Raw genomic sequence first — 25,043 nt, 5'->3', positions numbered from 1 at the left:
AAGTATTGTCCTAAATTTAAGTAGGTGTTTATTCATCAGCTAAGCCGGCAGCTTACAGATGAGTCCATCAATGCTACTGAATCGAAACAGTAGGCTCCAATTCTCCACTAATCTTGCCTTCAGATTGTTCACAGCAGGACATGGCGCCACAGGCAAGAGATACTGCTCTATGGCACTTACTCATCCAGCTATGACTTGGGTTAGAAAAGGTGACTTTCTGTCATCAAGAGAAAACTTAACAGTGTGGGACCTCCTTGTAAATCAGCTGCTTCTATTTACACACATATTTAACCAGACTCTATTCCGTCTCACCCACCACCTTTAAATCCTTCCTACAGCGGGGACCTTTGCTGGTCCAAATCTCTGGCCAGATAATGTTTGCTTTCCTCTTCTTAGTAGCACTAAAAATACCAGAGAGCCTGTCCCTTTCTGCATCCACTGACGCTGACACTGAATCATGATGTACAAATCCTGCAGTGAAAGATCTTTGTCCCATTGCCAGTCTGTGGTAGAGGTGCCAACCTCTGCATTTAAAGTCCTGCCCCACTATCACGCACTGGCATTGCCTGTGCCCCATACAGGACTACACAGCACCAGGTACAATGGAATATCTCTTTTTCTCTCAGCTTCTCAGTGTGTAAAACGGAGGTGCTAAAACATTGATCTCATTTGTCTGTCTCAGAGAAGTGCCAAAGAGATAGCTAATAAATCTTTTTAGAGAGTTTGGAAAGGGGTAGGGGAGACCTTTAAATAAAAAGGAATGTACGAATAAAGTGTGCTACTTGCCAAGCCTTCAAAGTGCCAGTATTAAACATTTTGGCCATCAATATGAAGCCTTGCAAAACTGGTATGAAAGTGTACCAACTGTGGTGCAAAACCTGGGCTTATGTGTACCGGGATGGTGATGAAAAACAAGTAATTTGTTACACACCCATACATACAAATAAAGACACTCACCATAGGTGAATTGTTGAGCCAGTTTTTGCCAGGTTGGCTGTGCAGTGTAAATACTATGAAGATATCTCAAGTTTTGCACAGTGTAACTCTTGCTTCATTTTGGCGACAGATGAGCTGGCCTTCGGTACGTCATGGCTGTTGGGGCTGCGATAACTTCTCCTTCAAATCATGCACTCTTCTTGCTGGGTATTGTTGCGTGTGATACGCTGCAAATTCTTAGACTTATTCAGCTCAGTAGGTTCAAGGATGTGAGTGAGTATGTATTTTCCTCAAACAGGATTTCATGATTTTGCAGGTATGGAAATAAAACACACTCATTTCTAGAAAAGCAAATAATATTCTATAAATAGTTCAGTCAAGAAAACAAAAACATTGTTTCTGCTGCTTAACTCGGCAGTCATGCTGCTAGAATTTACAGGATTAACTTTGTGTAAATAGTTTCTCTTTCATTTGTGGGATCTGGAACAGGTCACTACAAGTATTTTGTATGTACAGTTTTACCAGAACTGTGTTGGTTTGCTAAGATTGCTCGATGAATCACCTGGGTTTACTCCTGGTTCTTGTGTGGCTGAGCCAGTTTGCATAATCAGGAGAAAGCTGCGTGAAGAAGCCACCGGGCTTTGGAACCTCTCTGGGCTTTGGAACCTCTCTGGGTTTTGATCAAAAACCCGTTGAAGCCAGAACCCTCTGGCTCTAGTCATGAAGCTAAGGCAGAAGTAGCAACTGAAGGAGATAAGGCAATTTTGGAAACTGTTAAATCTCTATCTTTCTGAGTTCTCTGGGTCTCGTCCCTGAGAATGGGAACGCAGGCTGCCTGTGCAGCGACCCACGGACAGAAGGCTGTTGTAATTTCAGAAGCAATGCAGCCACTTGGAGGTGATTTTTCCACTGGTGTGTAGTCTCAGCTGTATTTAGTATATTTGTGAAAATAGAGTTATGATGACTTTGGAGCCAGGCCATTTTGAAAAATGTTTTGGTCACTACAGCAGGGCATTAAACTGAAGGAATGAGTTGTGCTGATGAACTCCTAGAGCCTCTACAGTGTGACTGCAGGTCATCTCTTGGGGCTTGGTCTGCAAGACCTGAGGAAATCTTGGGGGGCTCGGGCAGCTGAAATGGCATTGGCTTGAAATAACTGGGCTGCTTGAGCACGACCTTACTTCTGGCCCTGCCACCCTTTATGTGTTTTTTCCAGCCCACTGTTTCGCTCTTTTGCTTTTGGCTACTGTGTGTTTGACCTACATCTGGCTAGGACGCCTCTTTGGGAAGAGGTTTTTCAGCATGTGCCTCTTAAGCTGCCAAGGCCTGACTGTGAATGCTGTATTTCTAGGAGACATATTATTCCTACTGGAGAGGTAAAATGCTGTGGGATTTATCCCCTTACTATGAAGTTAACATTGATGTTTGTAAGTAACCATCAGGATTACTTATTTCTGAAATAAACAGATTTAATCTTAAAAAGAGGGGAGTGCAGGTGAGATGAGGATGAGATTCTGTTCTTAGGAAAAAGGTGGCTTTGAGAGAGTGTTTTGGTGCTCCCCACGTAGGTGTGGGGGGCCTAGGAATGGGTTGCCCAAGCAGTTCCCTCAAGGCTTGTCAGGAGGAAGGGGTATGGGAACCCCTGGGGACGCGCCAGGGGATGATACCTGGGGAAATGCTGGAACCCAGCAGATTCGTTTCCCCCAAGGCGCAAATCATCAGCTCTCCAGCAAAGGGGAGGGGCGGCTGGGAAGCCGTCTGCCCTGTAGGTGTCTTGCAGCTAGAGCTGAACCTGAACAGCTTTGCTGGCAAACGTCCTGGCACTTTTCTGTGTATAGCCAGGACTGATGCCTGAAAAAGAATAAATTGCATTGGCAAAAAGGTTTTTTGTGAAGCACAAGAATAGTTTAGATGCAAGTATCAGACACAAGATCCTGGGAAATGGGTATCTTTTATCTAATTCATTGCATCTATTTTGTATGTTCATGTGAGTAATCCTGGGAGTTCTCTGGTAATCATATGAAAAAGGGTTTATAGGATCAAGTCCCCAGGGCTTAGTCTTGTAAGATGCCAAGCTGTCTAACCCCAGACAAGGAAAGCACCTGAGCTTGGGCTCTAAGAACACGAGTGATCTTTTCGTAATTAATGGGACTTGTCACATGCTTAAAATTAAATCCACATGTAAAGTACTGGGTTGGACCAGACTTGCAGGTTTGGTACTCAGCATCCTGCAAGATAGAGCCCAATAAAGTTACTGGGATATTAGATCAACCATATAGTAGAACTTGTGCAGTATTTTATAGAAGAAAATGTAAACAAAGAATAGCAAGAAGACTACGGAATGTCATTACATTCAAAATATGATTTTAAAAAAAACTTTTATTCAATTTTATTGTTCTCCTGACACGTAGCACATGAAATTGTTTTGTAGTATGAAATATTATAAAATTTAGAGCAGGTGCTATTCTTCTGGTGCGTCATATGAAGGAATCAGCAATAAATGTTAATGCAAAGTCTGGTTTGAAATCTTACAAGCCAAGCTTTACAGATTGCTGAGAGTAGAAGGGAGAGTGTGATGGTTTCCCCTTCCACATCCTGCACCTCCCACCACCTTCCTTGGTGGAAGTGTTCGGTCTGTCATTCCCATTCTCCGGAGTAAACATTTTACGGCCTCATAATCATTTTGTACCTGAGACATATTAAGTACGTTTTTACTAGATTACAATTCATTTCAATATTCCCTGCATTTTGCATTTGATTGCATAATAGTTTATTACAGGTATTTTATGCTTCAGGATTCTGATACCATTGGTGTTTGCCATGGTGTCCAGTCCCAATAATGAACTCCTTGGGGGAAGGACGGTCAATGCAATGTACGTTTGGAGGGGAATTAAGAATGGAACAGATGAATATGGCTTTTATGTGCAATGTCTTCCAGACCAGAGATTTCACTTAGGATGCACTTAGGAGCATGGTTCCCCTTAAAAAACCAAGGTAATTTAGGGCCGGGACCTTAGCAGTTGTAACTAGGTACAGCTCCATTAAAGACTACAGTGAGCAGCAATTTCCATCAGCTAAAGCTGAGGTTGTGCATGTAGGAGAAAGGGTGAAAACTTTACTCCTCTTGATGGAAATGATGCACTTCTGAATGCATGTGATTGCCCTCGGGAAGTATGGGCTTGATGTCTTAGGAACACATATGGTCATGATTAATATCCTATGCATGTCCTACAGAGCTGTAGTGAAAATCCTTTTGTTGTTGCCCTAAAATAAACAGCATCGCATGATGGGAGTAAAAGAGAAATTTTCAAAGCTGGCTCAGACAGAGTGCTAAAACTACGTTTAAACACTTCAAGCAAGTGACTCATTTCTTTGTGTTTTTGAGAGATGGTGAATGCTTTTGTCTTCTCATGATTTCCTTGGTGCAATGTCTGTGAATGACACAGTTACGGATATGTGCTACTCTGACAAAGTGAGGTTCATAGTTATAGGGTTTTCTGGAGTGACGCTGTATTTGTAAATGATGCTATGGGTACATCTGCCATGTAATGCTCATTGCCTAAGTGAGGTAGCAGCACGGCAGGAGAACTGGAAACACAGAGGCTGTATCTGTGAGCAATGCTATAGACCAGGACAGTATTAGCAAACAAAGACACTATTAACTAAATAGAAAGGAGTCAGGATTAAGTGCTTTGTGCCTCTGAAGCTGCTATATGAAGGTTGGCACTATAAATATACTTACAATATATTCTTCCAGGGAGCTTTCTGTTAATATCTGAATGGGCAAAATAAAAAAAATAACCTCTCTCTGCTAAAGATGATGCCCCAAGTACATCTGAACTCACAGCAAGTGCTACAGATGGAACCAGAGTGCATCCAACTTTTTTGTTTTGCCTTTCAATCCTGAATCTTAATTAGTTCCCTACTGCTTTAGTACATGCACAACATTTTAATAGTCATAAGGACTTACTCCAATCCACGTTGCCATTTCCACAATTCACTCTTTCATACCAGTAGCAATTCTCCCCCCCCTCCCCCCCGCATTTAGGAATAGCGTAAAGAAAACTAAATAGCCAAGCGTGTAGCTGTAGATTGATGAGGTTGTCACACCATTCTCTTCACCGTTTTCTTCCAACCTGCACTGTGCTCTAATAGATGGATGATTGCTGGGGGAGGGAGAGAGTTAGCAAATCCCACAGCCAGATGTTCAGGGATGGACAGAGCGACCTTCTCAAGGAACCCAGAGGAGTATAACTGTGTCCTTCTGAGGGAGAAGGACACTCAGGTGCCTCCGGCTGCCTGTGTTTATCTCTCTTTTCAAAAGGAGCACAAATGGGCTCAGCATGGCTGCAAGGATGGATGTTTCTCAGTGCATCGCGGGAAATGACCAGTCATCCGTCTCTTCACTGTGGAGTCTGCCTGCAGCCATCAATCTTGTAGCCCAGCACGGCAGCTCCTTTGGCTTAGTTTGGCTCAACGTTAGATGAACAAAGGGAAATGAAAGCTGAGCAGGGGGAAAGGAGAGAAGAGCAACTATTCTCTATTTCACTTTGTTTTCCCCTTGCATGGCTATCTCTCCCTCTTCCCCATCATCAGCTATTTTCACTGTGTTTTGTAAGGTGTGGAAAGGGCCCAGAATGTACATTTTCAGGATCTAGGATTTTACAGCGTTTCTCTGTTAGCGGAGAAGAGAAAGAAGGGAGATATTGAAAAGGCATAATTCAAGGCCCAGAGCTTCCATTTTCCAGACTTTTCTGTGGAAATTTTCAGAACAACCCTGCCACAGTTTAGCTGCAGTAGGCAAAGAGAAGGAATATAATAGCTTTCCTCCATCTTGCTCTTTTTTCCCCTTGCTCTTCCTGATTCCTTCCTCAGTGCCACTTTAGTCTTTTCAGGTGTGTGCTTCATCTCTCCATTCATGTTCTATTCAAAAAGCAATCAACAGAGCCACATGATGGGGCTTTCTGGAGAAAGGTATGTACTGATTTCCAGAGCCGGGTGGCAGCTCCTATCAGCGATCGCAAGCTCACTTAAGTCAAGCCTGCTTGATGCAACAGTGCTGGGGCTGCGCAGGCTTTGCACAAGCTGCCTGAGCTCATCCAGCACCCACGGTTCCTACCGTGAAACTGGAGGTCATGCCAATATCTTCCTTGCAGTTGATGCGCAGCCCATCAGAATAAAAAACATTCAGATATGTCTCCTTGTACACTTAGCACTGAATTAACTGATTTCAGCACTGAGCTCAGATGGGCCAGTTTTTGCCTGAAATACTCACATTTGATGTCCTTTGAGCCAGGCTGGAAGGAAAAGAGGTGTGTGAATTTGTTACCTGCTGGACTCCCACAGCTAACGTTTGCTTTTTTCCACAGTGAGCTGTAATGCAGTTGCTTATTCTGTTTTCCCCTAAAATTCTTGCCTCTGGATATCATAACAGAACATGTTTGACTTATTTTGTAGAAGGCTTATTTGGAGATAGCATTGTTCCCCTTAGCACTGCCCCGCTGTGGTGTTTGACTGATTTATTTAAAAAAAGTGTGATTGTGTTTACTTTTTAATTTTCCTGGTTGACATCAACGATCTAAGCGTCAGGTCTGAAAGAGCCACTCTCCCCTGCAGGACTGTAGTCAGAGATTTCTCTCTCCCACTTTTCACTGTAGGCAAAGAACTGAGATCTCCCAGGCATTCACAAAGCTTATTAGGAGATTCAGGGTCCAACTAAGCACCGACAAGGAGCAAGGGAACTCTGTAAAAGCAGATATTGGACATAGAGATATCTGAGGAGTCTTTACCTGCTTTCAAATCAAATGTGCCGTCTGGAGTGAATAGACTTATGCCAAGATGGGGAAAATTTATGCCATCATGGGTTTAAAGACCTGCTTTGCTGCTTGTGCTGAGGTGGTTTTTTTTTTTTTTTTTAATTTTTACCATAAACCTAAAGCATAAACCCTCAAGGAAAACATTTGTTTAGTGAAAACCAGTTTCTCCTCCCCCACGCCTTGTGTGAGCAGGCTTTACAAGTGGGCACAAGACCTTCCTGAGTGGGGATATTCAGGAAATTCTTTTGTATTTTCTTTACAAAATAGATAGCAGCCTTTTCCAACCTGTGCATTTAATTGTACCCCTTATAGAATGAGTGGTCATATTTTCTGCTGCTACCCATTTTGCCTCCCTGCAAATTCTGAAAAAGACAAATCTTGTTCATGTTGTCATGAGGCAGCCTACCCCAGATGGCACATCTGTGTCTTGGGATGCCCTCTGGCTGGCCTGTTGGCAGGCATTCCCGTGGCTTTGAAGGTCACCTTGTTTACACCTTGCCTTTTCCCCCCTCCCTGTTCAGAGTCTTGCTGAGCCTGCAGGCTGGGCTTCACCATCTGCATTTTCTCTGGTGCCATTAATCTTCCTGTTTACCATTCTGTTATTAATTCTAGAGTTCACCTTTTTGTCTAAACGCTTTATAGGCCTCTTGGAATTTCTTGCCTTTTTGTGGCAAGAGATCTGAGCATTTCAGTAGATGATTTGCTTTGTTCTTTCCCATTTCTGAAAGGATACCTACTAGCATCTCATGCCATTTTTCTATTACAAGGCTTCCCTCTTATAATAACATTTTTCAATTATATAGCTTCACCTGTCAGATGCGTCTTACCGTATAAGTAAATATTATCCTCATTCCTTGGAATTTGTGAATTGGCCACTGAAATCTGGTATCTGTGGAAACAGTCTTGATTTTTCAGTGTTTTTCTTGTCTGGAAAAAACCCAGTGTTTAAACCTGGCTTTGTGAGAACCTGTAATAACACCTTGCATTTTTGGTGCATTTTATTTGAATACCTGAATGCCTATGAATATTAAACAAGACCTACCAAACCCCAGAGGATAGATGAAGACTATCTTCATTTGACAGATGATGGAAAAGCAGAGGGTACCTTTGTTAGCGTTTGGCCCAAGACCACATGGTGAGACAGCAGCGATGCCAAGGGCAGCGTCTAGGATGCTTGTTCCCTATCCCATCCTAAAATCATTGCCACTTTGCTGTGGCCTTTCTGTTCTTCAGTGGTTTATGCAGGTTTGGTATTTACTGAGCTGGGGATGCTGAACCAGCTCTGCTTGGCGTGGCCGACTTCTTCACACGCCGTGCCATGGGGATGTGGCTATGCTGCTTCCCAGGCCTGCCTGGACTGCAAAGCACTCTCTTCCTGCAAGTGGGAGCTTTGCAGACAGAGATGCAGGATCGGGACCAGGACACCTGTATTCTGTCTGAGCGGTGCTAATAAGCCCTGCTGTATCCCTGCTGATGCCTTCAGAGCTGACTGGGTGTCTCTGCCTGCTCCCTAGCGCTTTGGGGTTAGGAAGGGTCTCATTAAACGGAGTTGCTGCATCATATGGGCACGTGGAGCCAGCCGGAGCTGAGCACTGCACTCAAGCAAATAACGCCGCTCAGTCCGGAGCATGAGAAAGCGCAGAGTAGGCTCCCAAGAATCATTGCAGGACTCAGATTGGCTTTGGCAGGTTTATCAGCTCTGGCTTAGTGCCGTCTCTGCTAGGCCCAGACTGAATTAATTGGGATGCTTGTGCACTGCAGTTGAGAGATAACTGCATTACAGAGATTTATCTGTTACTAAAGGTATCCCCTCCACTGTCCTCGATAAGGAAGAGGAGAAGCTATGCAGAATCTCACAGAATTTGCAGCAAGGTTACAGCATGGCTGGTTTTACACATGGTTTATGTATGAGTTTGCATTCAGTATGAGTGGTTTTATTCAGCACTGTCACATATGGAAATGGTAGAGGTGATTTCAGTGGAGGTCTACTCCCTGTTACCATTTGCAGAGTGTGCGGTGTGGGGGTGACGGGCCCTGCTGCGTGGTGTGGGGGTGACTAGTGTTTGCTGATAGCCGCCTGGTTACTGGACAATAATCAGATTCCGGTTCTTCTGATGCATCAAAAGGCCCACCGATCTTTGTGAGTGTATCTATATGACCACTTGCAGATAGGTAGGCCAAGTTATTCTCTTACTCCAAACAGGCCAAAAGCCCTGTTAGGCTGATGCAAAGCCCAAAGGAATAGACTTTGTACTCAGGAATTTTCTCTAAATTGTAGCAGTTACCCCACCAGCCTCTGTCCCTCGATATTGCCTACAGTGTTGCCTGATGCTGCAAAAGTCCTGGTGCAGTGTGAGCCCATCTAGAACACAAATGCAAGAGTGACAGGAACACAAACTGGTGCTAGAATAATGTTATTGAATGGAGATATTCCTTCATGATTTGAGCCCTGAGAGTAGTTACCTGATCTAGCAGTTAGCCTGATATTGTAATTTGGCAGTCTTTGAGAAGCAGTTATAGTATATTATATGTGACAATGATTTATATCTGTGCTGAGAAATAAATCTGTAAAGAACTTCCAAGAGACAACCGACAGGAGGGCTGTTTTTTTTTTATTGAGAGATTTTATGGAGGTATTCTAGTCTGCCAAAGAAATACAGCTGCTTGTAAAGCCCACATTTTGATGATGGGTTAAACTAAACAATGCTTAACCTTATGTTTGAGAGCCTCTGCTATTTTCTGCAGCCTTATTTCTCCTTCCTGTTGTGTTGTAGCCTCCTGAGGTGTATTTTAGCTAGGGCCTGATAGAAGCTTTCCATTGGATCCTGGTCTTAAAATTCAAAGCAGTCCTCTGATTTTTCTGCAGTTTACGCCCAGGCTGAAGAGTGAAATTGTACAGTTCCCCCATATCATAGCTTCGTCTGCCTTCTTCCATCTCTTCACTTTCTCCCCCTGCCCCCTGCTACCCCCCATCCTCACCATGAGACTAGCAGCTTTGCAGGAAGAGGTGCTAGGGAGACATTGGGATTTTCCAGTCTCCCAGTGCTGCCTAGAGCAAACCTCAGTAGTACCTAAAATTTGCAACAAGTGTTTACTAAGATTCATTGGGGAGCTTTATAGGATGCCATGGCTCCAGCCTGAAAAGGAGTTTTCATTTAATTGCACATAGTGCTCCAAACTGTTCTTTCCACACAAAATGGTTTGTTTCTGAGGAAACAAACACTCTTTTGTTTTCAAGTAATCTTACTTCTAAAACTGGTTTGTCATTCTTTTTGACTGGATTCTTTTTCTCACTGTGACCCTGTTTACCTTGAGAGTGCCATAACATACATGAAGGTGGAAGTGTTGGGGGAGACTGGAGTAGTTTTACAATCTCCAGTAGAGCCATGGCTTTATTGCTTATATTAAAAATAGAGTGAATTTGATGTTTACTAGTCTCTAGGGGCATTTGTTTGGCTTTATGGACTCATTGTGAGAGTCTGTGTTATCAGTGGTGTAGTCTCATGGGAGGCCCAGGGCTGGGCTGGCAGGAGGTCCTGTGGACCAGGCTTGGAGAGGATTGTAAGCGTGGGACTGGCACTGACAAGTTTGCTACAGATGGGTGCTGAGCTGCAGTAGTGTTGGGAGAAGAGGCTGGGATAGCAGGGACCGTGGAAGGTCAGGATTAAAGCATAACAGCAATAACATGAGCATCTGCCCCTGGGATAGCAGGAGACGGTGCAGTGAAAGAAGTGTTTTGAAGATCCAGATCTGCAGGAGGAATGAATGTCTGTGCTGCACTGTGCTGGCAGAGACATACTTATGAAAAAAGCCTGCAGAGTCATGCCTTTACCTTTACCTGGTTCTGGTCACTGCTGTGAATGCATCCATTCCAAGGATGGTAACAAATCACTGTACTGGCCATAAGCATAACAAGCAAGCAAGCAAATAAGCTAAGAAGAATCTGGTTGTGTGTGCACAGAAAAGCTACAAAATCCAGTATTCCTGTAAGGCATTGTCTCCTCTTCCTTTCTTAAGGGATTCCATCCCCCCTGCCCCCACCCTTTGCACTCTAACGCTATATTTGTGCCTTGGAGATGCGGAGATGAGCGTATGATGGATGGATGGATGCTGCTTGTCTGGGTTTTTCACCACCATTTCCCCTGGGGCACTCTGTCTGCTGGCAGAGAGCACCATCCCAAAAGATGGTATCTTTTGCAAACTCGACAGCTAACAGACAGCTTCTCTCTCTGCATATTTCCCCAAAGAAGAGCAGGCTTAATCTGGTTTTTATATGGCATATTTCATTATAATCTTTTTGACTTCCCATGTTCCCAATACGCCATCATAAATAAAACGCTGGGGGTGGGAACAGCAGAGATGCTGAGACTTCACACTCTTGTGACACTGATAGATTCTCATTTTAAACTGTCATGGGATTTAATTGCTTGCTGAGCCACTGCACTGCACTTTCAGACACATCCTGCCACATCCTCTTAATGAGCTTAGTGGCTGCATTCGCTCAGCAGTAGTTCTGTTTGCTGTGAATTAGGTGGCTTTTTTAGACCACCTACATGATTTTAAAGAGGTAGTGGTTGTTAAGGTAATATCCTTGGATTTATCCATCTTAAACAGCACTTCATGGACTCTTAATATATAGTTTCCTCTGGCACTTTTCATGTTCCAAAACACCAGCACCAAGAAACAAAACCGCAAGGATCTATGTGTGCAAAGTCAGTGTTTGTCTAAGAGGGTTTTTGGAAGCCGGATTGCTTTGGTTTGCATAGTAGCTGTCTCTGGCGTGATAGATCATGCTGGAACTCACCCAATAAGTATCTCTGTTCCCAATTAGAACTGGAAATGGAGCTGCTTACGAGTGCACAGAGATGATGGCTTGGGTGGCAGCTGCTACTGTGGAGATGGAAATGATCCATTGTAAAACAAATACATTGCACTGTATAGAAAAAGGGATGGTTGTTTTTAATTTATGTTTCAAAGAGACACAGAAAAGTTGCTTAGCTCCCAATGCGTTCTAAACCAAATGTAGCATATTTAAGGACAGGAATTTGCAGCTATTTTGGTGACGCAAAACTTGAAAAAGCCCACCATTTTGTAGGATTTATGAAAACGTGCTTCTTTTGGAGGCAGCAGTTCAATAGAAAACAGATACCGGAATGATGCTGGCATGGGTGCTCGTTCAGATTTTACCACCACGGTCAAAGGACCTTGATAAATAGAGAGGTTGCTGCACTGAGCTGGTAAGCAGAAATAACCAAATAACCATGTTAGTTTAATCACTATGAAAGGGACTCTGCCAAGTTAAGAAACATAAATTTTAATTATATGCACACACACATACTTGAATATATGCACAATATTTAGCTGTGACACCAATAATACTGTGGTTTATTAAAACAGGAAGAATTCTTAAGTAACATTTTATTTTTCATTGATGTTTTTTGTTGATTTGACACTTCCATTTTGTATGGTTCTGGCTATTTCCTGTATCTCCTACACTAACCAGGTGCTATTGTAGTTGCAATACTAATCAAAAGGAAATTTATCTACAAACCTTCTTAAAATTTTCATATAAAAGAGTAAGCTTTTAGATATAGTGCTTTTACTAGTAGTTATTACTTGTAATAAAGATTATGTTCTCTGAAATTGCAATGTCTGAAGAAGAGCTTGTGGTACAAACTAGGAGTTGCAATAGAAAGAATTTGGAACAATTAGCGGGTAGCAAATGTTATTACCTATATTTAAAAAGGATTTGGATGTGATTCAAGGATTTAAAGACCCATAAATTCCACATGAACATTTGAGAAATTGATTGAAAAGGTAATTAGGTATAAGCAGTAAAGCACATGGGAAATGATAATATAGGAGGTTCTAACTGACTACTTTTTTATTTCCTACCAAGGAAAAGCATGTCTCACTACTTTCTTAAAATTCTTCACGTGACATGTAAAGAACTAATGGATAAGGGTGTTGACAATTTGCTTGGACTTTCTGAAGAGCTTTGGTATGTAATAGGCCTCCAAAGAGAAACAAAGCATTGTCTTTGATCAAGAATAAATTTGATCAAGAAATAAATGATTTAGAATAAAAGATGAAATAAAGAACAAAATGAAACAATGAACTTTCATTATGGAAAAAGACTAACAGCTTGTGCGTCAGGGTTTGTTGTTTGGTCCAGTGTTGTGTAATATAGTAATGAACAAGCTGGAGAGAGGGAGTACTTTGTAAACTACAAAGATTTGCACATAGTACAAAGTTATTTAGAGCCCTTATGGCCAGGGAGGTCTGTGTGAGCCTCCTTGGGTAGATTGGAATGTGCTTGGTGAACGGGCAGCGGGATGGACATTGTCACCTGTGTGTTGAAAGAATTACTTATGGGAAGTTCTTCTTCCTGTCACAAGGTCCCTAATTTTGTTTAGTATGCAGCTTGGACACTGCAGGACGCTGCCTGACTGGTAATATAAAGAATATTGTAATGCATTAGTTTAAATGGGGAATGTGGCTTCATCTGAAAACATCCGGTGCAGTATTGGTCCATCTTGGGAAGATTATTGAAGAATAAGAGGGAGTTCAGAGGTCTGACAGGACAAAGCCATATGGAAAACTTCCCACAGCAGAGTAATAAGAAAGATTGTGACTGTTTGTCTTCAAAAGGAGAGGAATAAACAGAAATGACAAAAAGGTTTGGCCAGGAACTTCTATTTTCCCTGTCTCATAGCAAGAACAAGGGGCAAGCAATAAAGTGAACCACTCCTTCTTTCAAACCATAGTTTAACTGTTGAACTCGCTCAGATGGGAAAAAATCGAGGGCAAAAGTGTATCAAAATTCAGAAAGGGCTGGGCTATTCTGTGCATTTCCAGAAGAGTCAGATTTAGGATAAGTGGAAGCTATACTGCATTTATCCCTCAGGACTGACCTGTTGGAGATCAGGATGAAATTTAGTATTAGGGTAGATTATTTTCCTTGCATTTCTCTCCTGACAGACCTCATACCTCATCTGCTGTGACTGCATAGTATAGCACAACAAATATCAAAGCAAGCAGAGGCTAGTTTGGGGTCACAGCTTAATTTCTCAAACCTAAAAGACCATCTTTGGCCTTGTTTGAAGCTTCTGACGTTGGCTGGTGCCTTCATAAGCGCAACAGTGGGTGAAACGGACCCCGCTTTGCTTCCACACAGCAGTTCCCATGGTCTGGGCAAAGCCTTGATCTTTCACATGAAGACTACATTTCAGGCATTGAGTTGGCTTCTCAGTTTTCTTTAGGCTACAGGCATAAGAGAAAAATATACTTTTCTAGCTTTTGTGGGAAAATCCTGGAGAGTTAAATAGGAAAGAGTAAATTAGGGATTTAGTGGAATGAATTGAATGATCCCTAGTAGTTTTTAACTATTTCTTTAGGTTAACTGAACCGTCGTTTAGATTTTTGGAGACATTTTTCTCTGAGGATTCGAAAAGTGGTATGGAAACATAATTTCCTGTCTTCATTACTGTGTCCTTTACAGGCGAGCCAGGAAGGACTGAATTCATTACAAAAATCGAATTCCTTACTAAGAGGTTGTCTTTGGACCTTTGTAGGTTTTATACTGTAAACTTTACATTCCAGATAAGATAGCGTCTGCCATTTCCCACTTTCTAGAGCTACTTAGGAATGAAAATGGACTCCTAGAAGCTACCACTGGAGAAGAAAATGAAGGAGTTGAGTAGCTGTAAGCTTAGCAGGCAGATGGGAGGCAGCTGCCTTGAGTTTCTTTTCGCTGGATTTCTTGCTCGCTAAGTTTACTTCTTGGTGACTCAATCTTCCCATCAGTAAACTGGGAATAAAAGTATTACCTCACACCGCCTTGTCAGTGGGATGTTAAATTTAATAATTAAAATATGATCTGAGAGTTTTGGTTGAAAAGTCTCCTGGAGTGTTGCGGGTGGGAAGCAGCAGCACCACACAAAACAAACATGCCTATTAAAGACAGCTGCCGGTTTCTGACCTTAAAGCCTACCTTTCCCTCTGACTTAATGTTCAATATCTCTGGAACAAGCAGGAAGTAGTTTTACTTTCATATATATGTTTTACTTATCCCTCACCCCTTCCTTGCTCATTCCCTTTTCCTAATATATTCGTTTTCTGAGTGTATCGGTATCCAGAGACAGGCATAGCTTGTCACGGTGAAGACATGTTTGTTTCCGATGCCCTTGAGCTTGCTTGAAGCTTCTTCTCCTGCTGAATGCATGATGACCCCTTGGGTTTTGCAGTCTCACAAGGTTCTAAATACAAAGCAAATACCCTTTTGCACCTAAGCACAGGACTTTGAAACCAAGCCAAGCCCACAGCCAGAGATGATTATGGAGGTTCCTTAGTGACTTTAGATTCAAGTGTTGGGATTTGCACATAAAACAAGTCTAAAATCCCTACTTTCTATTGAAATGTCTGGATTTAGCATCCAGAGGGAGGTACTAGGAGTTCATACAGAGAAATTCAATCTGTATGATTCTCTGTTGACTTCTCTGTCTTTTTTGTAGCTCAAGTAAGGGAGAAGATGGGGAAGGTGGCATAATGGGGTGTGTGTGCAGAGCTTAATGCTGAAAACAGAGGCCTGATTGAATAGACCTCCTTGTGATGAGAAGGGGGATCAATTCACTGTTGACCCCATCCCATTGTGTGGGTTGTCCTGGGAGTTTCCTTTGAAAATCCCAGTGGTTTGGGTTTTCTGCATGGTTTGTACTCAGCCTTTCCCTCCATGAATAGAATAGCTTTTGCTGGAATTTTTGCTGGATTTTCTGTGGTTATTGGCTGAGCAACGCTCTCTCACTTCAGAAGACTTGAGCAAGCATGTTGTGGAAGCACTGATCAGGGACCCTGAATCATTTGCTGGCTTAGAGTTTTTCATGTATAGAACAAACATATTCCTGGGACGCAATTGCCCCCGAGAAACAGATTAGACTTTACTGTCCCAGGTGGAAGCGTTCATTCATTATTTGGATTGCAGGAGTGATTTGGGGCTTTACAGACACATGAATTTCTGCCATGCAGAGTTTACAACTCATGGTGATAGAAAGGCAGGGAGCTTCAGGCAAACTGGGGAACACAACACAGTCCTAAAAGATAAGAAGTGGACAGAGCTATGAAATAAGGACACCAGATGCTGATTTGTGAGCATTGGTCCTGTACCTTATTACTTTATAAATCTGTTGGCCTAGAGGAAGGAATTAATTTTAGAAGGGGGGGAGTACTTGAGAAATACACACCTGGCATCGTCAGGTAAGAGATGTTCAGGATGTCTTCCTGCCATAGGGTTGCTTTGAATGAACTCCTGCACGAGTAGGGCAAAGGCCAGGATCTACAAGGAAAACTGAATTCTTCCCTAGGTTTATTTTAACATCTTGCTAAAATTTACGTGCTGTATTTGCCTGCCTGCTGCACAGCCTTATAATCTAGTGGCAGCATTTGTAAGGGGAATAAATCTCTGTTCCTTCAATTGTATGGCAAGTTGCATCAAGCTCTCTCATAAACCCACACTGTCTCTTGGAGTCCTGTTCCCCAGGCCAGCCTTTGGCTCTTCCAGCAGTGGCTGCGGGTCGTCCTGTTTTGTGGGCTGGATTCTGCACTCATAGCTGTGCTGACTGGTGCTTCTTCATTGGTGTAGGCCCATTTAGAACAAACTGAAGATTTTAACTAGTCAATATTAAACGAAAATTCAAGACACATCCCTTTGTTTTTTCAGTTTAGGTTCTCAGCATTGGCCTCACACACTAGCTTACCACTTCCCCATGTGTGAAACATGCCCTGGTGTAGGAGAATGCTGCTTGAAGCTGTGCTGTATAAACTGTGCCAGATGCTAAATTCCATTAAACTGCTTCGCTGCTTCAGGAGATCAGATCTTCATATTTGTTATTTCAGTATCTTAGAAAGCCCTGATTTTGTTCTCTTTTTGAAGCATAGGAAGTTTACATAAAGGAAAAGGTTTTTTTTTCCCATTTATTTCCTCCTGAGATAATATGTCCAGCCATTTTTTCCTGTAAGGAAACACAGCGATTGAAAAGATTGCAGGTTTTCAGTAAGATAGAAATGAATCCTATATAGGGATCCTTAGCTTTAAGAAGAAGAACTTGAAGAACTCTCCTTCAAGATAGAAATAAGCTTGAAAGTCTATCAGTCTTCTGCTTGTCATCTCTGTCCTTCTGCTTGTTAGCTGTGTAGGGGAGACACATGTAGTCAGTGTGTTTTGTTTTTCAGAAGTTGATCTGCCTCTGAAAAAAGATGGGTTTACATCAGAAAGTACAACTCTGGAAGCCTTGCTGCGTGGAGAAGGAATAGAGAAAAAAGCAGACACTAAAGAGGAAGACACTATACAAGAAATCCAGGTAAAGGAGAGCCCCATGCCCTGACAGCAGGGCTGGATTTTACAATTTGTCTCTAAGCCTAGCAGATTTTGTCCTATGGCAGAACAGTGCATCTGTTGATAGTTGTGTCATTCTACTGTCAAAATGTTATCAAACCATTGTGCTACACTGCGATGCTCAAAATGAACTTGGGATCTCGCACACTTCTCCTGTCACAAGAATCTCAGTCGTTTGGCTGTGTTCTGCACAGCTCCTGTGTTGGAATTTGTTTTGCAGCACTATGAGACAATTACATATAAAACTGAGAAGCAGAGATGGGTCCCAACCATAAACTGAATTTTAGTGACTCATATTTAAAGGGAATTTGGACACGGATTTGAAGTTGGATTCACAGCTGCTGACTGTAGACAAATACGTGTCATTGCCTTGGCTGTTTTTTCTTACACTGAGAAGTCTTCAGGAAGCATACAAGCAAAATAAAGAAATAAAAATATTCTAATGTTTATTACCTCAGTTATGATTAGTGATGCAGGTATGAGAAATATTGCCTTTTCACATGCATTATGGTTTGAAAGTTATTTGTCAAGATTCCATTTCATCCTTTAACAATTAAAAGTAGAAACGCATTTGTGGGCCTGTCATAGGAGGAGTTCAGGCAATATAAAGGGTTCTTATATAAGGGCATGTAACTTCATAAAGACATCTTAAGTTGCTAGGAAAGCAGACCTCTCCTGGAGGAGCAGCAGTACATCTATGATTACGCTAAAAAACATTGTGCTACAAGTCTATTGGCGATTTTTAGTAAGAGCCACTGGCGATGTGTGAAACTTGGTAGTCTTGGCTGAGATACAACGTATCACATCTGTACCTAAAAATTAGTAAAAATTTGAATGGGCAGCCCCATGCCAAATAAAACAAGAGTGTGGGCATCAAATGTATATGCTTGGAGCTCAGTCATACTTGTCTATTTGCTAGAAATTTCACACACGTAAGGGCAGCAAAATTAGGTCTCCCATTCCCAGTTATACAGGTAAAGGAGCACCATCAAAGACAAAGCGTCCCATGCTCATGGAGTGGGGAAAAGCTCAACGTGAGGCCCCCTCTGTATTTCCTTCTTCAGTAGTGTATCTCAGTCTATTAAGCTGAAAGCCCTAAATCTTTGTTTACGCCTGCTTCCAAGGTCACAAGAAGTCATGGTGCAGCATCTTTTATGAGATCAACAAGTGCCTTTGGATGTTGCTGTGTGATCTGAGCTCCCAAGTTATCCCCAGCAGCAGTCCAAGGAAAGAGACTTCGGAGACAGTGGAACTGACACAAATCTGGGCATTGCAGAGCAGCGAGGGGGTGCAAAAATGTACAAAATGTTTTCAGCTAAACTGCTATAGCTTTAACCTGTCATCTGGATGCAAGTTTCATCAGAAGAGATGCAAAAGGCACGTCTTGGAAGCACAGCTTATCTGGATTCAGTCTATACAAAAACAATTACTGAAGCCTTTACTAGTATCCAGCTTTCAGTGTGTACTCCGGCACCTGGCAGCTAGACTGTACCAGATCAAAATCATTATCAGTACCTTTTATGCATATGACAAACAAGAGAATGCAAATTTCTCTTTTGTTCCTTTGCATGCTCTTCTGTGCCGTAACTTGAAAGGGCCCAGCCTCAGTGGTGGTGAGATTGAGCAGGTGGGATAGACTTAGTTGTAATTCCCACCTCAGTCCCAGCCGCTTACCACCCTCTCAAACTCACAGTATCTGTCAGGAGAAGACTTGGTGCTTTGCACTGAGGTATATTGGGCTGTGAAACTATTTTAGAAAGGCAGAATAGGAAAAGTTACTTTGCTAAAAAGGGTAGGGATTGCCCCTACTAAATAGATGCAGTCATTGGGACCTGCTGGACAGTTGGTATTTAACAGGGTTGAGGATTTTGCCCTACAGTAAATTGGTATTGAACGTGTGTCTCCATCGTTTGCTGGAGGAGGTTTAGAATAGCCTTTTGAGGATGCATCAGAAAGGTTATGCCCCTTTTATCAAGAATTAAAGTCATTACCCTGGCAGTGTCACCAAATTCACATTTGATTACTTATTATCTCTTTCTTAAATTGATACTGCAATTTTAAATGAAGAAAGTGGTTTGAGTTATTTCTCTTAACTGCCTCTGTTTAGCATTATTGTTGTAAACTAGCTCCTTCCTCTCCCACAAAGGGTATAGTTTCAGCCTTCTCTCTTTTTGGAAATAATTTAAGATACAAAGCACTGTAAAAATATAAACTCATATCAGTAAGGCTGCATATTTTCTTACGTAGCGCTAGTCTCCTCATATACAATGTTTTCTGAGTGCTCCTGTTTTCTAAGATGAAGTCAATTAATGTATGCAATTGCATGAATTTTGAAGAAACATTTTATGTATGTAGAACTGGAACTTGCTTAACTTTTCCACCCTCTAGGATTTAGTACTCTGGTATTATGTGAAATTATATTTCATGATGGTCTGGCCTCATTAATAGCCTCCTGAGAATTAAAAATAAAAGGAGAAAAAAAACAGATGAAGACTTGATCCTCTACCATGTTCTAAAAGTTTTTTGTAATTTTTAAAAGGGACACTGTCCAACATTAGACTTAAAAATTCATCTGATAAGTTAAGAATAAATTTGCATAGTTGGTTTTCCAAATATGGGATTTTTTTAAAGTGAAATTTCTGTTCTGCAGAAATCTGCAGAATTCTGAATTCAGAATTCAGTGCTTGAGGTATGTAGGAAGAAAAGAGAGCAACTGTGATTTGCTCCTGTTCTCCCTCTGCTGGGTCTCAAATAGCCATTAAGTAGAAATTAGACGGAAGGCACAAATAGAGTAAAAGACTGGAAAACATCCCCATCAGTTTAAAGTCACTGATTTGAATCTGCATCATGGCTGCATGTTGTAATTTAAATGAATGGTGACATGGCAAAGGTAAGTTAGTGATTCCAGATTAGTCCCTTACAAAATGACACCACACAGTGAACAGCAGGAGCGGCCGGTGTCCATTTCTGTATTTCTAGCAGACATGCCAAGGGTTGAGGAGATTTCAAAGGGACTTCTTTCCACATTAGTGTTGTGATGGTTTGTCTTGCCTTTGTCCATGCAATGTCTGCCTTGTGCATGTTTTCAGGGCAGCCAGCCTGTGTTTGATTCTATAGAGGTTACGTTTCAAAAGATCAAGATAAAAGGATTGAAATTCCATGGCCTTGGCATCTCACTGTTATGTGAGATAATGAATTATTGTCCCTATTAAATAATTAATTGAAGGAACTATTGCTATTGTTCCTATTAACTTAAATGAGACCTGAACTTCCTCAGCATTCTCATGCAGCAAGACCCCAACTTCCAGATTACGGGGTTGTACATGTGGTGTAAACCCTGAAAGATGTTACTTTCTGGATCCACTAAACATTCTGGAATATACAGGGGAATTTTCTCTGTTTTTGCTAAACAAAGAAAATTCTGAGCTGCCAAGGAGAAAAACACTGATTTCTGTCATCTTAAAGTACATTCTCAACATTAGAGGAAAACAAAACAATTTAAGGTGCAAGAAACCAAAATAAAAAAATCATGCAAATAATTTCCCAGACAAGGCCTGCATTTGTGCAGAGTAATACTTGTGTTGTTGTGGGATATCAGTGCTCAGTGATGCCACTGTTATTTCTTAGGAACCTTTTTTTCAAAGTTGTCTGATATCGGTGGTATTTTTTAATGAGAACTCCCTGGAGATCTGAGGGTGGAAGGGAAAGCAAATTTTGCTTTAGCAGAAAGAAGTAGGGGCTCTGGGATCTGATCTGGCATTATAACATTAATCAACTGTAATTTAATAGCCTGCAGTCTCTGTGGTAAAGAGCAGAAGTTGGTTGTATGTGTTGTCATCTTTTCTTCTAACCATTCCTGTTTATTGTTCAACCACAGAGGGTTTTAGAAAATGATGAAAATGCAGATGAAGTGAATGAGGAAGAGGACTTGGAAGAAGATATTCCAAAACGAAAGAACAGGCCTAGAGGACGGGTAGGTGGAGGCTTTAATGGAGTGGAAAGGAAGGAAGAAAACCTCTGCTTTCTAGTGTATATTTGTCATGTGTTGTATATGCAAATTGTCTGTCCATGGATATATGATAGTGATAACACTGTAGGTAATTTTCAGTCATATGGTAGAATATTTTAAATATTTTTTCAGTTTGTTTTTGTGAATTACCAAGAAAACAAACTCTTAAGAGTAAAAATTTGGGGTAAATTTATTGTAGTGTTATATTTACAATTATAATGTAAACTGTAATAATTATGATGACATCCTGCTATTACAATGCTCTTACTTTAAACCAACATTTACTAATTACAGAAAAGCAACGAATTCAGTCACGACAGGCAAAATAAAAAAATTAATAACAGTAACTTGAACTGCATTAATACATTTTGCAGCTTTCTCCAAGGTAGCACTTTGTGGCTGACACTGGCCCTCTTGAGCCCATGGCAAATCTTCCATTTGCTTAAAATGGGCAATATTTTATCCGTAGGGGAGTCTGCGTCCCTTCTCTTATCTAAGATGTCTCTTCACAATTTTAGCAGGGCACCAGTTAAGTAAAGAGGCCAACATTTTAAAACTTGGAATCAACATTTTCAACTGTGGCCCCTTAAGCTAGGCATCTAAATAATTGTGAACACAATTCTCAGAAGTTTTGAGCATTTTCATCTCTCTTTTGGCTCCAGCAGATGCTGCAGGGGCACAGGAGCTCTAGAAGTACCTTTTGATGTGTTTGTAGGAGTCAAGCAAGAAGGGCCGCATTTTAGACCAAAGGAGCAGGATATAATAGCTTTTGAATAAGAGAGAGACGTGAAACCACATTGAATACTTGCAATGTACTTATGCATCAGACCCTCTCTTTTGGTTTCTTCTGTTGTTGTGTTGTTTCAGTTTTCTGCTCCTCTTTATTTTGGAGCTTAAGTCCTTTAATATAAGATCAAAGCACTTTAATAATTGGATAAGTATATATTTCACCTTCCTTATTCTCAAAATCACCTGAACCAGTTTCTTTCTTTCTTTCTTTCTTAGCCAAAGACCCCCACCTGGAAAAAAATTTTCCAGAAAAATGTAAGTTTCAGAAAATTTGTATGAACCAGTAACCAAAACCAGGAGTTAGAATTGATACATGCACACAAGCTTGACTGTAGCAATCAACTAATATTCCAGGCTAACAACTCTTCCAATAAGTTGCTCTCATATAAATTGCGCATGCTGGTTAGGGTGAGTGAAAGAGTGAATAGCTGAAAGAAATATACTGCTCAGGAGAAGGGAATTTGCTGTATTCATATATCCCAGGCCTACACAAACAAAGTCCTGAAGTGAATGTTATATGCAAAGTTTTACTCCCCTGTTCAGGAAACTGTTTCAGAATAACTCTATTACTTTTTTTTTGCTATTGTAGGGCAAGAAGTTAGAGGGTACTTGATGTCCCATTCATTTTGAAGCATAAATTTACGTCTTATTTTCTGCCCTAGATCTGGCCTCCTATTAAGTACAGGAGCAGCAGGATCTCTTGCCTTTTTCTTGTAACTAACTCCTGCTCTGCTAGTGCCCTGGCTTCATTCAGTGCAAAAAAGAGAAGTCCAAGGAGCGCCAAGTACTTTGAGCAATTTTCGTTTTTATATGATGGCATCAATAACCAAAGCAAAATGTGGTATAAATTAGGATTTCAAAATTAGGGACAGATTCCCTAGCTGTTGAAAACTGGTAAGCTTGAATTGCAGCCTGAATTGCGTCTGGTCATGAGTGTTTTGCCACTCCTCAAGCAGCCCTTTTCTAATGTGAGCCTGACCCAGTGTAGGGAATCGGGACCAAGGATTTGAAATTAGAGGACATGAAACCTGGGCAGCATTTTGTTTCTGGGAAGAAGTTGCTTAGGGTATTTTTAGAGGGCAAAAGGACATGCATAGGAAACTATATCCTGCAGAGTGTGGCCTTTGGGGATTCAGAGAAGGAGTGAGAAGGGCTGACAGCATTGATGCAGGATTAATGTGACAGAATTACTGCTCTGGACTTTCCAAATTGCCCATGCCCCTTCTTTTCCCTACAGCATGACTTTATTTTTAATCCTGGACTCTCCATCTGTCCCTCTGGCTACTCTCTCTGGCTGCTTCAGGGCTGCTTCAAGGCTGCTGTGCCATGGCTTCCAGGCCTCACGTCAAGTCTTGTAGTCTTTGCTGCATCCCATCAGGAGAACAAAGGCAGTCGTGGATGACTGAATTCAACAGACTGGGGTGCTGACAGCAAGCATGGGGCACTCAATTTAGTGCCTCTGGGGCAGCTGCTCGGTTTACTACCCCCTCAAGGCTAGCCCTAAAATGGTGGGAGCATTAGGAAGGACATTGAAGGCCGAAGAGATGGATTTATGGAAGGAGATTTTTAGTATCTTTGCTGGACAAGGAGAATGGGTAGGAGCTGGGAAGGACAGTTTGCTGGGAGATATGAGAGGAATGCAGCTGCACCTGTACAGATTGTCTGCTTGTCAGCTGAATATCCCATGGGACAATTTCAAAGGCACTAAAGACATTTAGGAACCCAAGTCTCATTGAAAGTCATTGACTTGAAAAATCTCCCCCTGTGTGTTCAGTGCATGAAAAAGTATATCTGACGTGCGGTCATGACATGAATGCTGTACCCTTGCGTTTCTGTAGAGAGCGGTTTGAAGGGAAACAGCTGGCTGTAAGACTAGTGAAACTCCGAGCAACAGACCTTAAATTACCATCCTATTCTGAAAGGTGCCTGTGTAAAAATAGTACCTTCTTACTCAACAGATCCGTTCTCAATGTGTAAACAGAGTCAGACCTACTGACCGGTGACAAAAATAAGACTTTATAGCTTTTTCACAGCCCTGAAAAGCCAATGCAGCAGGTAGGATAGGGAAATAGGATCCTAATCCAGATATCAGCAGAAACATTTATTAAGGGCCAATCGCTTGTCTCTATGAAGACTCTGATGAGCTGAGGTTTGTATAGGAGCTGCCATGGACTGAAATTCAGCTTGCAGCACATTTTGCAGTGGTGAGGGAAGAAAGAAACTAGCCTGGGATTGATTTCATAGCCCAGAGGGGGTTTACAGAGCTGGCAGTCAGAGAGAAAATATTGCAGACTAGTTAAGATGATTTTATGTGATATGGTCAGTAAAGTAGCTTCCACCAAACAATTGTTGCTGGGGCCTTTTCCAGGGTGAAGCTGCTTTTCAGTTCACCCTTACAAATCTGACTCTGCACGTGTGTGCTGATCTGCGCAGAGGTCTTTGCAGAAGGCAGAGCTGTACTTGTCATACCTAATAGTATTTACCCCATCCAAACAGCTGCAAATCCATGTCTTTCCTTCAGGACTGTGTTAAGAGTTAGACCTGAGCAATCCCAGGGAAATAATTTGTGAAGTTTCTATAAATCCCTGTTTTCACAGACTGTGGCAGGCCAGTGTAAAACTGTTCCTTGTTCCTTCTCTTTACATGACCAATGGACTGCAGCTCGAATAGTGCTAGTTCAGTCCCAAATCCATAGAAGAGGGACAGAGCTCATATGACCCCTTTGTGTCTGGGGCACTAATATTCTCAGAATTTCTACATCTTCTCCAGCTTTACTTGATGAAGCTCTGTCCCTTTCTTATTTTCACATGCAAAAGCTCAAAGGATTTGAGTTAGGCGACCTTATGTAGGGTGAGAAACATCAACAGTTTAATAAGAGAAGCAGCAGAAACAATTTTGTTGCTTTTACCCAGGAATAGAGTAGCTGGCAGAATTAATAAAGGGCTATCAAGCAGTCCACTTGCAGATCACTTCCTCAGATAAAGATCAGGTCTAAAATTGTTGTCATCTACAGACTGTACATTAGTGAACATGAAAGAATTGAAGGCTTTGGCTCCATTCCCAGTTCCACATCACAGCCTCCACCATATCAACTGTCCCCTTG

General features: G+C 41.7%; 1 protein-coding gene across 10 annotated transcripts in view; it reads left to right on the top strand.

The window, feature by feature from the left end:
- Positions 1-25,043, top strand: part of DPF3 (double PHD fingers 3) — a 170,822-nt gene that overhangs the window by 85,056 nt on the left and 60,723 nt on the right. For 7 of the 10 annotated variants that reach the window (XR_008466202.1, XR_008466203.1, XM_054200178.1 and 4 more), the window contains 3 exons: positions 16,980-17,107; positions 21,020-21,115; positions 22,157-22,195. Coding sequence is in view for 7 of the 10 variants with exons in the window: in XM_054200178.1 (XP_054056153.1) it covers positions 16,980-17,107; positions 21,020-21,115; positions 22,157-22,195 (263 nt within the window). In the remaining 3 variants the exon portion in view is untranslated. The remainder of the gene's footprint in view (positions 1-16,979; positions 17,108-21,019; positions 21,116-22,156; positions 22,196-25,043) is intronic. The other 3 variants (XR_008466204.1, XM_054200184.1, XM_054200179.1) reach the window with 1 other exon arrangement.

Source organism: Rissa tridactyla, chromosome 4 (genome assembly GCF_028500815.1).
Source record: "Rissa tridactyla isolate bRisTri1 chromosome 4, bRisTri1.patW.cur.20221130, whole genome shotgun sequence".
In the NCBI taxonomy this organism is placed as follows: domain Eukaryota; kingdom Metazoa; phylum Chordata; class Aves; order Charadriiformes; family Laridae; genus Rissa; species Rissa tridactyla.
This window is presented reverse-complemented; position numbering and strand designations above follow the sequence as displayed.